The following is a 16,364-nucleotide window of genomic DNA, read 5'->3' on the forward strand; positions in this document are numbered from 1 at the left end:
GCGCGCGCTGGAGCTGCATGCATGCGCTCTGTCGATCGTAAAATGGCGCGCCTAGCGCCTGCACGAGGGGTACGTATTTAACTGATATCAGCAAAATGTGGGCGGAGACCTTAATTGCGCTGCTGTCGTCTGCTAATAAGTTCTTACAATATTGCATCCCTTTCCCTATACCATTTCCCTCGATACTTTTCTTAATCGTGGGACTTTCTTCTTTTGGGCAGGAATTAGTTGGGGTAGCCGGGCAGGACCACTCGGAGCCCCCCCCCCCCATCTGCACACCAGTGACTGAATGTATCCGCAACTCGCAAGCCTCTTCCTTTCTCACATTTGTGTTTCGCATTCCCCGCCCGGCATTCTTTTTCTCCCCTCTATTTCCACCCCTCGACCATGTCTATCAGTTGTGTAACTACGAGGGGGGGGGGGGGGGGGGCATGGGGGGGCATGGGGGGCACGTGCCCCCCAATCGGCTGCCCCCCCCAAAAAAAAAAGCGGAGAAAAGGGAGAAAAAGAAGGAAGAGTAACGTAGTGAGAAAGAAGAAATTATTGTATTTATTTTAAATTATATTATATCAAATTATATTATGTTATATTTTATATATATATATATTTTTTTTTTCTTCATATTTTGTTTTACTTTATATGAAACACAATTTGGGGCCTATGTGTTCATCATTCTTGGTGCTCGCATTGTCTGTTTAACGAGACATGATTATAATCCTGTTACACTAAAACATCCTGTTTTCAAGTCAATACACCAAATATATTTCCTCGCACTTCGAGTTATTATTGTTTTATGTAGTGACATATGCTTCTTTTTCATGACTACTCAAACTGATTGCCCGATTTTAAGGTCTGCATATAAAACATTTCCTATCCGTGCTTACGTTCGCATTAGTGGATTAGTGAGATCTGCTCTTATTGAATTCCGTAAATCAGTCCTTAAAATGTCTCTTTTTCTGATCTAAATATTAAAAAAAAATCAGCTCGCACTTCGCGCTCGCATTTGGTTATACGTATGGTCTTCGTAAAATTCTACAAATATGCCTTAAAATGCTCCTCTTCAGGTCTGAATATCCAAAATTGTCAGCTCGCACTTTGCGCTCGCAATAATTGATTAGCGAGATGCGAATGTTAATCATGATTACAATGACTAGAAGTGTTTCATCTGTTTTAACAAAACCAGCAAGCGCTTGGCACGCCCGCATTGTTTGTTTAGCGAGACAGGTACGTATCATGATTAAATTTGCTTATAATGCTCCTTTTTAGGTCTGAATATCAAAAATTTTCAGCTCGCGCTTGGCGCTCGCATTATTTGATCAGTGAGACACATATCCGTTTAATGGCACAGTCTTTTAAGATGTCTCTATTTAAGGTCAGCATACCTGGCAATTGAGCGCGCTTCGCGCCCTCACTAAGTGACTCAAAAATTTTGCTGGTGCCCCCCCCCCAATGCCGTATCTAATCCCCTTCTTTTACTCTGTTCACTTTTGTGTTAGCACTACTATCCTTGACAATTATGTTCTAACAAAACAAAGAAAGGTCGGCAAGCAGTATAAGTAGATATATTCACTAAAAGTAAAATAAATAAATATTCATTGAGATATCACAAAATTTTCATTCGCGAAAATTTGGAAAATGGGATATGTCTATAAATTAATAATCTTTACAGAAAATTATCCACAACCCGGGGGGGGGGGGCACTTACATTGACGAGTGGATACCATGCGCGACCAAAAAACACGTAAATATTGAAAAAAGGGTATCTATTTCGCTCGGAAAAATATACGTGTTTAGGGTCAAATATCCGGGGATGATAAAACAAAATAAAAATGTTTTATAAAGGATGTCCTTTTTGCCCCAACACTACGTGTTTAGAGTCCGATTTGCGCGAGGTGCATGTGGAAGGTGGGGCCGTACTAAACCAAAATAATGGTGTCTAAAGGTAAAACCGACGACCGACGGACGCGTGAAATACTTGCTAAGAGTATCGTTTTGTTTCCTTGCATTTTCAGAATATGGAAAATACATCGCGCTGTACTTGTTTAGGGGCTCAGTTCTGGGAATACTTGCCAATAGTATTTGTTTCAAATACTTGTTAAGGGTAGGGTTTCACACGCCAATACTTGTTAAGGGGTGCATTTTCAGAATATGGAAAATACGTGTGCTTTTCAAGACCCCGTGGTCGCGCATGGTATCCACTCGTCAATGGAAGTGCCCCCCCCCCGGGTCACAACGATTCCAGAAGCTCACCGAACTTAAATCACATGATTGGACGTTATATACTTTTCTTTTATTAAAGGTCAAGTCCACCCAAGAAAAATATTGATTTTGATAAATAGAGAAAAATCAAACTAGCATAATGCTGAAAATTTCATTAAAATCGGATGTAAAATAAGAAAGTTATGACATTTTAAAGTTTCGCTTATTTTCACAAAACAGTGATATGCACAACTCGGTGACATATAGATGAGACGGTCGATGATGTCCCTCACTCACTATTTCTTTTGTTTTTATTGTTTGAATTATACAGCATTTCATTTTTTTACAGATTTGACAATTAGGACCAACTTGACTGAACTATATGATATTAAACAATGCTAATTCCACATGTTCAGGGAGGAATTAATCGTTTTTCACTTGACAATGAAGAGAAAATGAGAATATTTCATATAATAAAATACCAAAGAAATAGTGAGTGGATGACGTCATCAGTTTCCTCATTTGCATACCGACCAGGATGTGCATTACTGTTTTGTGAAATTAAGCGAAACTTTAAGATGTCATAACTTTCTTATTTTACATCCAATTCTGACGAAATTTTCAGTGTTAGGCTTGTTGGATTTTTCACTTTTTTATTCAAATCCACGTTGGGGTGGACTTGTCCTTTAAAGTTCATCGACAGAAATCAATACCCGAGAATCAATATTTGTATCCTTTTACTGATACTGGACTTCGGACCCAGATCGACCGGGTTCAATTGCAACTTCTAAGTTGCCCCCGTAAAGCGAATGAACACTATATTTAGGCAAATTGCCACCACGTAAAGCACTCATCACGTGAATGAACTTGGCAATAAATATTTTATTTCATTTGCTTAAATACAGTTGCTGATATAGTTTCAGAGTATAGTCCGTATATATTCAAACGAAGATCACCGGTACTCTATGCAAGACAGCTTTATCACTATAATCGGGCAAGTAAATCGTTTTTCACGTGAGTATGAATTCAGGTATAGGCCCGCAAGATTACTGCTTATTTTCATTATCAGATTTCAAAGAAATGCCTATTCTCATGAGTAATCTGAAGTTTTTCATAAATGATAAGCAGAGTACCCGTTCTTTGGTTCGCAAAATTGCACCCTTTAAACCTCTGTCACATTTCCCCTATGGCGACCGTACGGCGAGTCGATAACAGCCGTTTTAATTTTTTTTCTATCAACTACATTTTGGTGTGAATAAAAATGAATTAAAACGGCCGTTTTCGACTCATCGTACGGCTGCGATAGAGCAAATGTGACTGTGGTTTGGGGCATATGGGCCTATGTTTCCTTTCATAAGGACATGTCGGGTGTATAAAAAGGGGTGAATTAAAGATCTGCGCCATCTGTATCAAATTGAACGCGCTAGTCATTATAATTATCAAAAAATAATTAAGTATGAGTCTAGCTCTTGTCCATTATTAATTAATTCAAAGGTGGCGATCTAAAGGGAATGAGGGTGAGAGGGACACACCCTCCCTACACTCTAAAAAACGAAGTGCTAATTCGGAATTCAGCTCTTAAAGAGCGTGACTGCACTTCGGAGTGCTGATTTTTTTAGTTCAAATTTGAACGAGAAAATCAGCACTCCGAAGTGCAGTCACTATACACGCTCCTTAAGAGCTAAATTAGCACTCCAGTTTTTAGAGTGTAGAATTTCAAAATTATAGATATAAGATAAATGGGAGAGTGTCGTCTAGCTCCCCCCCCCCTTTCCAAGTTTTAAAGAGGGACAAAAAAAATCTCACGAAATCGCCGTACATGGTACTGCCTATTATGTTTTTGATCAGAACACACTACCAAACTTGTTTTCTTTATAATGTAAAGACTTTAGCCTGATTTCAAGCACTGACAACTTTCCATTTCAAGATTTTTTTTAATGAATTTAGATAGCACAGCAGGTGGGGCTGTAATAATCAAGGAGATCTCCTTGGTAATATATTATATATTCCAACTTAATCTTGCAGCCCATATGAAACAGACTCGCATCACTGGACGTCATTTTATACTTGCAAATTTGGTTAGGAAAATTACGCCAAGATACCTCCCGGGATACCTATCTGAGCATTTCGGACAAGGGTGGATAGTCCAATATGTGAAGAATGATTCTTCTCCCTGGAGGAGGGAGAAGTAAAAGAAGGAGGGAAAGGAGACAAAGATGAAAGACGAATCATTGTGAAGGGCAGAAAAGAGAATAAGAAGGAAGATAAAAAGGAGAGCACGAGAAGAAGAATAAGAAGAATTAAGAAGACGGAGAAGAAGAAGAATTAAGAAGAAGAAGAAGGAGGAGGAGGAGGAGGAGGAAGGAGGAGAAGATCACAACAAAGAAAATAGGAACGTAGAACAAAACGAAGAAGTTCTTATATATTTTTTTTTCTTTCTTTCCCTTTCTTTGATCATTCAGGAAATACTTGGAATCACAGTAATTGTTCAAGATGTTAAAAAACGTTTTGTTTGTCACTCTCTTTGCCGTTGTGATAGCTGTCGGTGCCAAAAAACCATGTTGTGGCCCAACAAAATTTATGGCAGGCAATGGTAAGATCTGTGTTAATATCCATCTCCATGGTTAGAGGTATATATTGTAATAAAAAAGGGGCCTATACTATCGTTTTAGTGTTATTTGCTTCTGCAATAATTACTCCTACCGAAATTCCACACATTAAGCCAAATATTAATCCAACTTCAAAGCTAATCCTAACCTTAATTATCCGAATACTCATGTCGTTTGAGCCAAGAAACATTCAATTCAATTCAATTCAATTCTATTTTCATAGATATTAGCGGAGGAACATTATGGCGTATAGGCATGGTAGGAGCAATGTCATGTTACAATAAAATTTTGTTATTCTGTTGTTTGACTCGAACTTGTCTTTGATCCAGAAAGTATAAAAATAATTTGACCCGAATATTAGTGAGTTTTGTTAATTTGACTTTAATTTTTTTTAGTATACTAGAAAAATAGGATGATTAACATAATTGTTCTCATTAATTAATATGAGTCATACATTGTTTGTTTAATCGCAAGTAATGGAACAATATCATGGGGAGGGGAAGTGTTTTTTTTAAATACTTTTATGGGAGAATTTGTGATTTAATCTTCCGGGGCCCGTAACACAAAACTTGGCAATGATCGTAGAACGTTTTATACGATTGATTCCATTGACTACAATGTATACAATCCGTCGTGAAAATCAAGCTTACGATTAATCGCTAACCTTTGTGTTACGGGACCCCGATGCCTGTTTCATAATGATCTTGCAATTATGGCATCTATTTTAAGTGTTGGTTTAAGGGCTCATCTGCAGCAATGGTCGTAGTTAAACATAGTTTCCACAACCGCAAGTCCTTTCTGAAAGGTGACCCCCTGGTCCACTATTTCCACAGGTGCCTCATACCCTTTTTACACAGGATTTTCTTAACCCCGGACTATCGCTAACCCCGTACTATCCTTAACCCCGTACTATTTGTTTTCCTTTTCACACATGCCAAATTGTTATCGCTAACCCCGGATAAGAAATGCTTGCTTTTCACACACGAAACTCGCTAACCCCGGACTAGTGGTTTTTGTCGATCATTCGTAGTACAAGTACTTCACTCGTACCTTTTTACACACGCTAAAATGTCCTTAACCCCGTACTATAGGTGGGGCTAATTTGCCATTTAGCCCCACCTATAGTACGGGGTTAAGCTTAGCCCACTTTCGTTTTACACTAGCGATCTTAACCCCGTACTATCGCTCTTAGCACCGCAATTGCTGGGATAACCCTGCTTTTTTGCAGGGCCAAATAATCCCGTACTAAAGGTGGGGTTAGCCCACTTTGCAAAAATGCTGTGTAAAAAGAAAGTGGGCTAAGCTTAACCCCGTACTATAGGTGGGGCTAAATGGCAATTTAGCCCCACCTATAGTACGGGGTTAAGGAAAATTTAGCGTGTGTAAAAAGGGTATAAGTGGGGCAGGTAATTACGGACCCTGACACCAATATGTCCCACTCGGAAGGGTTCTTTACCTATCAGTATGGTGCCTTTGACTTTGAAAGGAAGATGTTTGGTTATAATATGTCAGTTACCTACCCCAACGGTACATCGACACTCATTAGGCTGATCCAGAATTACGCTCAGGTATATATAGTATGACTTGGAGACGTTATATTTCTTGCTCTTGATATTTTGTATAATAATTGCCGAGCTTGGAAGATTTCGAAAAGATGCATGGGGTATTATACGCGCACGCGACCGGGGGAATGGGCAGTTCAATCTGGATGAAGGCGCTATATAATGTCTATTGAAAAAAATGTGTAAAAAATGTATGTTTCTTGATTTAATGCGGAAACAACTGAGAAGTCTCTAAAGGGACGGAAAGAGTATATTCATTAATTGGCGTTTATAATTAATATAATTATCTATTAAACTATGTGAGAAAAGGTGAATACAGGGTTAATTTGACTAATAATCATCCCCAATTTAAAATGCGCCTGGGGTGGTTTTCGGAAACATTTTCTCTTGTTTTTGAGAACATACTTTCTTGTGTGAACAACAGCAATGTTGAGTTATCATCCCACCCTCAATCTAATTTACAAACAAATATTATAGTTAGCAATTTTAAAACTGCCATGAATAAATATCAAAGATTGTCAATTATGATTTAAATTTTTAATACATAATTTATTATTTTTTTAATTTATTTTTTAATAGTTACCCGTAAGGCGTGATATGTACTGCGACTAATCTGATTGGTTCCGGGTCAGTTTTTTTTTTAAACTAATGCGCATGTAACATTGATTTTGATTGGTCAATGCTGACTAAGATCCGATGACGGTAAACATTTACGTTATTTAACAATTGTTTTCCTTGTCAAACAGAAGTACCAGTATATAATTCTTGATGCATTGCGGTACTGCCAGAAGCAAGAGGTCACAGAGCCACAACCAACCAATTGCATTCCTAGTAAGAGAAATTCATTCCCCCCCCCCAAAATAAAAGAAATGGATTAGCGGCCCGTATTCCGAAGTCCGGTTTAAGTTAAATGGTCTAACTCTGTGCAAAAATTGTGGGAAGCTGAAAAGGTCATTACTTTGTTAACATTGTAAATTTTTCCTGTTCACTGTGGTCTTTCCGGTCTGTCACCATATGTTAGGCCATTAATGGTAAAGAAAACTAATTCACTTATTGTTCACAGACTGTTATGAATGACATGATGAGCTAATAAATCGATCCTGCATTGGCTATAGTTGAACCACAACTTTAGACCAGAGTTTAACTTATAACTGAGTTCAGAATACAGGCCATAGAGTTCAGCCTGTAATTCATATACTTTATACTATGTCATCATTGGGGTTGCCACGCAGTCAAGCTTAGCTTATAGTGGCAACCCCTGCAACCTTCTAACAATCGATACGGTATATATTAATAGAAAATGCAATTATGTTCAATGTTTTGCTTGTCAGTTATACGTATATTATTATTGTATTTTATTTGTTAATGTGTTTATGAAAAAGTGTTGCAGAAACCAATAAATGAAATGAAATTGATAACTGAAAGTCAGTTTAATCAAGTTCAGATTCACTTGAGCTATATATGGTTCAATATATTCGATTTAAAATATCAGAAATATAATATATAATACCGCCAGGACTTTGCTGGAGCGGTCCTGGAGCGGTGAAAAAAAAATCACCACCGCTCGTTACCAATCACCACCGTTTAACAGAAGTTGGCCACCGTTCAAGGCAACGGCGTATACGCTCGGCCACTGCTGATGGTCCCTCCTACCGCTCCGAAGGTTTTGAACTGCACAAAATATTGCTAGCGGTGAATGAGGAGTGGGCAATTTTCCGCTCTGGCAAAGTTCACCACCGCTCCAACAAAGCTCAGTCAAAGTTTGGCACCGCTAGACGCAAGTTCGTGGACGTTTGGGTCCGCTAGGCCAACGCATAAATATTGAACGCTGGACCACCGCTGCGGTGATTAAACGTTGCACAAACTTTGTTGGAGCGGTTGTAAGCGTTTTACGAGCGGACACGGAATTGCTGGAATGGTGTCGGGCGTTGAAGCAGCGATCCATTGCGGTGATGAACTTTGGCTTGGCGTTGGTATGGAGGTGTCACCGCTAAACTAACGCGAAAGCAACGCCGGCTTCAGCGGTGCACCGCTATGACAACGCCCGTGCTTTCGATTTTTTTTTTTCATTTTGCGCGCGGTGACGAAATTCGACCCCCTCTCCCTACCGTTCAAGGACCGCTCCAGCAAAGTTCTGGAGGTGTGACCACTACTTTGAGTCTTTAACTCAATCAATGGTGCAAGTTTTTCTGCTGAAGAAACTAGCTAGTGATTGATGACTTTGTCTGGAATGCTAGTTTCCATGACAACTAAAGAAGTGGGTTGGAGTCACATCGCATCACCTGCATCCATCATCATCATCATCATCATCATCATCATCATCATCATCATTATCATCGTCATCACCATCATCCATGTCATCATCATCATCACCAGCACCACAATTGACGCATCAGGAAACTTCATCATTAGGGGCAAGTTCTTTTGACGAGCATAATAAAGGGCCAGAGTTGACCTCAAGTTTACCAACATTTCCATTAGCACTTTCCTGTCAAAAATCCCCCCCCCCCCACCCGAAAAAAAAATAGTCATGAAGATTAGATTGTCTCTTACCCCGAACTACTAGTATATAGCTTATAATAAGTAGACATATACTTCATGTATACGAATTTTATTACAATGAGTAGTAAATTGGTAATTCGTGATAATCAAAATTGGTAATAATATATTTAGGCCTACATTATATAAATGTATGTAACTAGACTCCTTCATCTCAGTAATGATTGAAACCCCAATCGAAATTTAGAAATTTTTAAACTTGTAAAATTACTAAAAACTACAAATTTGGTGCTGGTCGGGTTGTGCAGTTTGCAATGGGCCTTAGAAATAAACTGCACTGTCATGACTGTACTGTTTTCATTGATTTCGTAGATAACGCAACATGGCAATCCAGTTTTCGCATCGGGGGCGCCAAAGGTGGTAGTCTGTTTGCAGATTCGTGGACCTATAAGTTCGTTCACCCTAAGGATGCTGTACAGGGCGACATCGTAGCAAATGTCTTTCAGGATGACTGCTCACCATTTAGTACTACCTTCATTGGTGATCGATTTCAAGGGGACCGTAAAGGTTATTGTACATGTTTTTCTTTTTTAATTTCTGTATATCATGTTTTTATTCTGTGTTTGCGTTATAGAAAGGCGGATCAGTGCGATCTGGGGCCTGCTGCATAAATGAAATACTCTGGCATTTTTTTTGCCATATGTTTTTCAATGTGCTATTGTCAATGGCATATTTTGCTGCCATAATTTTTATCCATTTCCCAGATTTTTTATGGCAAAAGTTTTATGCAACAGACCCCCTGTGGTTCTTACTATGGCCATCAAAACTGACGGTCATGGGTCCTAATCCCAGCCATTGCAGAATTTCCTGTAGCAAGAAATGTATTCACAATGTGCTGCTCTCAACCCAGGTTGGATAAATGGGAACCGTAAATTCTCACAAAACTGTGAGCACTGGAATCGGTAACATATTACTCTGGGTAATATAGAAACGCCTTGAGCACCCAGTTAACAAGGTGGATCTATGGGTAGCTTAATGACCCCATATTATCATTATTATTGTTTGTATTACTATTATTATCATTACTATTATTATCAATATAATTATTAGTATTAGCAACCATATAATCATGATTATTATTATCATTACTATATTATTATTATTATTATTATTATCATCATTATATTGAGTGAAGCATTTAAAGTCCTCGACACGATATCGGAAATTAGTCATATAGAGTCTGCACCCCTCATGGCAGGGACGAACTTATCCTTGATTTCTTCTTAACTTAACAAACAAATGTGAACGCTCCCTAAGAGAATAAAATATCACTACAAATATTGTAGTCATGAGATCCAATGATGAAGAAGAAAAGTTTAACGTTTATTGGGTTAAAACGACAGTTTATTGGGACAAACGACGTAGTTGCAATTTTTCGTCAGGTCCGAAACGTAGGACGAATCTGCTGTTCCGGTTCACCAATTTTGGACAAAGACTCCGATATATTCATTGTAATTTGACTTGCATTTCAATGCATTTGCTATGTTCTAGGATTCGGTTCGCGTAGCGGGGAAAGAAAATTGCTATTTTTTTCGCCATTGAACCAATTGAGACTCTATAAGTCGGGAACTTATGTCATGGGTATATAAATGTAATTGTTAAAAAAAATAATTGAAAAGTGTTAATGTCCTTACGGATTCCACATCTTCCCAAAATGAATTTACCAAAATCTATGGGTCTATCCCATACGGTTGCAAACAGCAAAAATAAAAATGATGAAATCTAAATAATCAAAACAGAATTTACCTAGTAAAATGCAAACAAGCAAAGCAAAACTGCTTCAAGGGACAATTTATGAATTTAAGAGAACACTTTCACAATTATTTAATTTTTATAGGATTGAATGAAAGGCAACTAGGCCTATATCCCAGAGAGTGGGAACAGCATATACGATTGTTGTTCGTGTTAAACAAAATGTTGTGTTAAACAATTGGTAAATGAAAGTAAACAGACTGTCTGGTAATTCAGAAAATTATTTTTCACAAATAAATCATGATAAAAAGCGATGTTGATCAACGTACGACTTTATTTTCATTGCAGTTCCTCTAATCAGTATGGGAGGCCTCCTGAACTTGACGAGTGGTATCCCGCATCCCGAAGAATGGTTCACTGTACCAGACTTCTGTCCTAAAGAGGTATGACGTCATCCATAATTGTCGTCGATGTGGCGATGACAGTATTCATGGTATTGTTTTATCTCAAACATCTGTTCTATTCCATGCATCTCACTCTAAATATGATTTTCAAGAATGATGTAAAATCTTGGAGTAGAATGCCTGAAGCATAAAATGTACAGTATGTTAACCTGAATAACCAAGCAAAAAATGTAACTAGTTATCGAAAGTAGTAATGATGATGATGATGATGGGCTCTTGTATAGCGCCGGTATCCGCCTCAGCTGGGCGCTCATGGTGCTTGCTCAAAAATAGGAAATATCTCACAAATTTCAATGTCTTCAAACAGTGCTTAGGATCATCATTCAGTTCAAGTACTGTCCTAGTAATACTACAATTGAGTTATTCTTGCAATAATGTTGGAGTGGGGAACAGCAAAGTCTTCAGGTAAGACTCAAACGTTGATTGGGTCTCTGCTCTCCTGATGAATTGGGGAAGGCTATTCCACAGCTTTGGTCCAGAGATGTAGAAGGCTCTGTCACCCCAAGTTGTGTGGCTGAGAGATTCTGTCAGCAATGCTTGATCTGCTGATCTGAGACTGCGTGATGGTCTATGCTGAGATAAGAGCTCTGATATGTAGGGTGGAGATTTATCGTTAAGCGCTTTAAATACGAGGACCCCAAGTTTATAGGCTATTCTCTGGTTGACAGGCAGCCAATGTAGGTCACGCAGAATTGGAGTAATGTGGACTCTCTTTCTTTGAAGGGACACAAGACGTGCGGCCATGTTCTGCAGACGCTGAAGTCTGTGCAGTTGATGTTGAGTCAAACCAGTCAAAATTGAGTTGCAAATGTCCAGTCGGGCTGTTACAAAGGCATGAACAAGGAGTTCAGCAACTTTCGATGCTTGCGGATCCTTCCAAGATTACGGATAGAGATACAGGCAGCCTTGGAAGTGCCTGTGACATGCTGCTCCATTGTAAGTGAGGAATCAAACACCACTCCAAGGTTTCTCACTTGATCAGAAGGCTTGATTAAAGAGTTGCCAATTCTTAGATGGTTTATTGTAACTTTGGCTCGTTGTTGACGAGATCCCACAACAAGGAATTCCGTCTTGTCCTTATTCATCTTAAGATAGTTATTAGACAGCCATTCCTGGAGGTCAGCTACACAGGATTCAATGCGCTGAAGTCCTAAATTGACCTCAGTTTGAGATGAGTTGACGGTACAGTAAATCTGTGTATCATCTGCATATCGGTGATACTGGAGTCCGTGCCTCTTGATGATGTGAGATATGGGCGAAGTGTACATGCTGAACAACTGCGGGCCGAGGACAGAGCCTTGATGAACGCCATACTTCAGCGTTGATGAGTCGGATCTGGCACCGTCGACGGAAACATAGCTCGTCCTTCCTGTCAGGTACGATCGAAACCACTGTAGTGCGACTCCGCTGATTCCATATAGGTCACTAAGTCGATGGAGAAGAATATCATGGTCGACAGTGTCAAATGCTGCTGAAAGGTCAAGTAGGACAAGAAGCGATATCTTCTTTTGATCCATGCCGGAAAGTAGATCATTCTGGACTCTGATGATTGCTGTCTCGACACTATGATTGGCACGATAGGCAGACTGGAATGTATCATGGAGAGAATTATCTGTGATGTAGGAACCCAACTGGTTCATCACGACGCGCTCCAGTGTCTTGCTCAAGAAGCTGAGGTTGGAGATCGGGCGATAGTTGCTCATGTTCTCTGGATCGAGTTTTGACTTCTTCAGCACTGGATTAACTTGTGCAACTCTCAGAACTTCTGGGACTTCTCCAGATTGTAAAGAGGTATTAATGATTGATGTCACAATAGGGATCACAGTAGAAGAACAGGATTTGAGCAACAGAGTTGGGATAGGATCCAGATCACATGATTTTGGTGGTGAAGATGATACAATGCGTCGTACCTCATCCTCTGTTACCTCTTCGAAAACCGACAAGTTACTAGGTGATGACAGTATTCCAGCAGAAGGAAGGCTTAGGTCATCAGCAATCTGGCATCCTTGGCGGATGTTTGAGATTTTTTCATCAAAGAACTTACAAAATTCTTTGGATAGCTGTTCCTTTGACTGGTGCTGTGGGAGAGGAGACTTGCTCTTGCGATGAAGGACTTTATCAGCAATACTGAAGAGTCGTCTCTGGTCTTTTGCATTCTCTGTGAACAGGTCATTGTAGTATGTTGACTTTGATTGACGAATGAGTCGATTGACCTTCTGCTTCTGCGATGTATACATCTGCCGATGAATCTCAAGTCCAGAGTTTCTCCACAAGGTCTCTAGGCGACGTCTTTCCCGCTTTTCAGTATGAAAGCTGCTCTTGAACCATGGAGAATGGGGTCTCAGAACCACTGTACGTGTCTTCATTGGAGCATGACTATCAAAATATTTCCAAGGATGGTGTTATACTGCTCAGCTTGTGATGACAATGAGTTAAGTTTCAACTCTGTACTGGAAAGCTTGGAAGACTTTATGTCATCACAGAGAGCCTCCTTACTGATGGCTGATACATTCCTTGTTTTTACTTCAACCTTCTGGTTCTGAGGGCGCTCAAGATACAGCTTGATGGTTATTGCTGAATGATCAGCTATCCCGTCGATGACATGCAGATCATCAAAAAAGGTTGGGTCTGATTCCCTGGTGATCAGTAAGTCCAGAGTGTGACCTTTTGTATGCGTAGGACAGGTAACACTTTGTCTAAGGTTGTGGCTAGAGAGGAGATTCTTGAAGGCACAAGCATTTGCATTTGACACTGAGTCGACATGAACATTAAAATCACCTGTGATGATAATAGGCATTTGATTCAAACATACATCTTCAATAAGTGACTCAAACTCTGCAGTGAACGCATCAAAGGAAGAACCTGTTGATCTAGTTGGTGGGCGGTACACTACAACAAGTAGGAGTGATAATGTTGAACTGACAATTTCAGCTGAGAAAACCTCAAAAGCCTTGGGGTTAGCAATACATTCAGGGAAACGCACATTCAGAGTAGACTTGTATAAGAGAGCAAGGCCTCCACCTCGTTTGTTGTTTGTGCGTGGAAAATGCTTGAACGTATAACCCGTTGGCGTGATGTCTCCGATGACAATATCGTCTCCAGTCTTGAGCCAGGTTTCACAAATGGCCACGATATTGTAGATATTGTATTTATACATACATAAATATGCTCTCTCTATCTCTCTCTCTCTGTATATATTTGTGTGTGTGATCTTTCATCCCGATTGGTTAAATACCTTGAAAATTTACATTTCACATTTTGAACCGGGCATGGTGGCCCAATGGTAGAGCGTCCGCCTCATGAACGGGAGGTCGTGGGTTCGATCCTCGGCCGAGTCATACCAAAGACTTATAAAAATGGGACCTTCTGCCTTCTTGCGAGACGCTCAGCATTTAGATTGGAGAAGGGTAATAATAACATATTATGTTATGTAGGGCCCGCGGGTAGAGCAGTATCCTAACTGAAGTGGCTACCCTGGGTAAATAAAACGTTATTATTATTATCATTACGGCATTTATATATTTTCCGAGATGAAATATCATATTGTTGATATATTTTAATTTTTTTTAATTTATAATTTTGTTTCCCCCAGATCAACAGCCTAACGACAAACATGGCACGATCTGCACCATACCTACCAAATCTGGACTTCCTTCAACTGCCTCTACTTTTTTAAAATACAATGGGCATCCTTGAACAAACTGAAATATAGTGACGAAAATCATCCCCCATGTCGACGAACAAGAAATTCATCCTTGAAATGCACATGGAACGGTGTCATCATGTTCACCGTTACACATAAAAAAATATTTATACACTCTTAAAATGTTGGCCAACATACTGTCCACACAGCAATTGGTTAAAGCTTTATCCATTTCTGGGTAGTTTTAAACCAAATAATGTGTGCTTTGGGTGAAAACTTCACAGTATTGGTTGAAAACTACCCAAAGTTGGATAAATTTTTAAACAATTGCCGTGTGGACAGTATGTTGCCCAACATGTTAAAGAGTGTATAGAATATAATTATTTTATACAATTCCATTCCATTCTCTAATCTTCCCCATGTTTCTTTGACATCCACACGCATTACGCTCACCCCTACCCGTACTTTTTTTTCTTGCAACCTCCATCTCTCTCTCTCTCTCTTCCCCCTCTCTCTCCCAGGGTGTGCACGGGTGTGTGTGAGGGAGTCTCCCTCACACACACACAAACACACTTGTGTGCACCCTCACCCACCATGTTCTCTCTCATATACACGTCGACAAATGCACTATCGTTCTTTTGACATCCTTCCGCCCGTGATATACTTCAATGAGGAATCTAAAGACAAATTTATATCAGTAGGCCTACGTTTTACTAAATGAATCGGTATGATTAAATACATGAAAAGCGAGAGCGAAGGAAGAATTATGTTTCGCTAAGTGGCTAATGTACAACAGTACCGCCCACATAAAATGCATGAAGGCAAGTGCGCATGAAAGCGAAGAAAGAGTCTGTTTCGCAATTGTATACCGTCCATTACTCGTTCAATAATCGACAAAGCTATTTTTTAACACGATTGCACATTTCAGAACGTGATGCCCTAATGGCAAAGGGCACTTTCCGTTATTGATCACAATTTTTATTGACTATATTCAAAGCAATAACGGGTTAATTGTTAATGACGGTCGGCGAACTTAAACATAGGCGTCGACTGACTGTATTGGCCTGTGGTGAAATGGAAGTCTATATGAAAGCATTAAATAAAAAGTTATAAAAACTGACGAGAAGATGAAATCACAGAACAAACTAGATTCCTTAATTCTGGATCGTCAAATGAATACTCAAATTAAAATCAAAGTCTATTTCATTCCTCTTCTTAGTTATAAAAGGGAATTCAATTGAGACATATAACGGCAATTGTACGATTATCTCTGATTGTTGTCCATGTTTTACAACCATGATTAAACCAATTATTAATAAATAAACTATATATTCGTATACCTTGTATTTGTAGTTTCTTTAATCATCAATAACTCAAAACGATTACATGAAGAGTGGTCGAATCATACATTAGTGATCAAACTACTGTGAGAGCCCCCCCCCAAAAAAAAAAAACGACACCTCACATATCACCATTTTAAGGAAAATATATCATGAACGCATAATCATTATTGCCTGAAAGAGTATGTTCTCCCGAATAATTTGATACCCTATTTATGCGGTATGTGTAAACGCTTGGATGATCAGTAGGTATTCTCTGCAGTGATATAAATTTTGACTTGCGCCAAAGTAAGACA

General features: G+C 39.2%; 1 protein-coding gene across 2 annotated transcripts; it reads left to right on the plus strand.

The window, feature by feature from the left end:
- The first annotated feature begins 2,948 nt into the window (after window positions 1-2,948).
- Window positions 2,949-16,065, plus strand: LOC129276266 (development-specific protein LVN1.2-like). Of its 2 annotated transcripts, none has more exons than XM_064109632.1 (7): window positions 2,949-3,213; window positions 4,662-4,792; window positions 6,199-6,376; window positions 7,117-7,201; window positions 9,242-9,436; window positions 10,970-11,064; window positions 14,678-16,065. In XM_064109632.1, the coding sequence occupies exons 3-7, from the start codon at window positions 6,239-6,241 to the stop codon at window positions 14,759-14,761; spliced, it is 597 nt and encodes a 198-aa protein (XP_063965702.1). In that variant the 5' UTR covers window positions 2,949-3,213; window positions 4,662-4,792; window positions 6,199-6,238; the 3' UTR covers window positions 14,762-16,065. The 2 variants fall into 2 exon arrangements, with proteins under 2 accessions (XP_063965702.1, XP_063965703.1); XM_064109633.1 differs by having other exon boundaries at window positions 3,048-3,193.
- The last annotated feature ends 299 nt before the right edge of the window (window positions 16,066-16,364 follow it).

This window comes from Lytechinus pictus, chromosome 14 (genome assembly GCF_037042905.1).
Source record: "Lytechinus pictus isolate F3 Inbred chromosome 14, Lp3.0, whole genome shotgun sequence".
Lineage (NCBI taxonomy): Eukaryota > Metazoa > Echinodermata > Echinoidea > Temnopleuroida > Toxopneustidae > Lytechinus > Lytechinus pictus.

Bases quoted from the DNA above. Each gene is read 5' to 3' on its own strand.
- LOC129276266 (XM_064109632.1), top strand. From the start codon at position 6,239: ATGTCCCACTCGGAAGGGTTCTTTACCTATCAGTATGGTGCCTTTGAC. The intron at 7,202-9,241 runs GTAAGAGAAATT...TTGATTTCGTAG, and splicing joins ACCAACCAATTGCATTCCTA to ATAACGCAACATGGCAATCC. The intron at 9,437-10,969 runs GTTATTGTACAT...TTTTCATTGCAG, and splicing joins ATTTCAAGGGGACCGTAAAG to TTCCTCTAATCAGTATGGGA.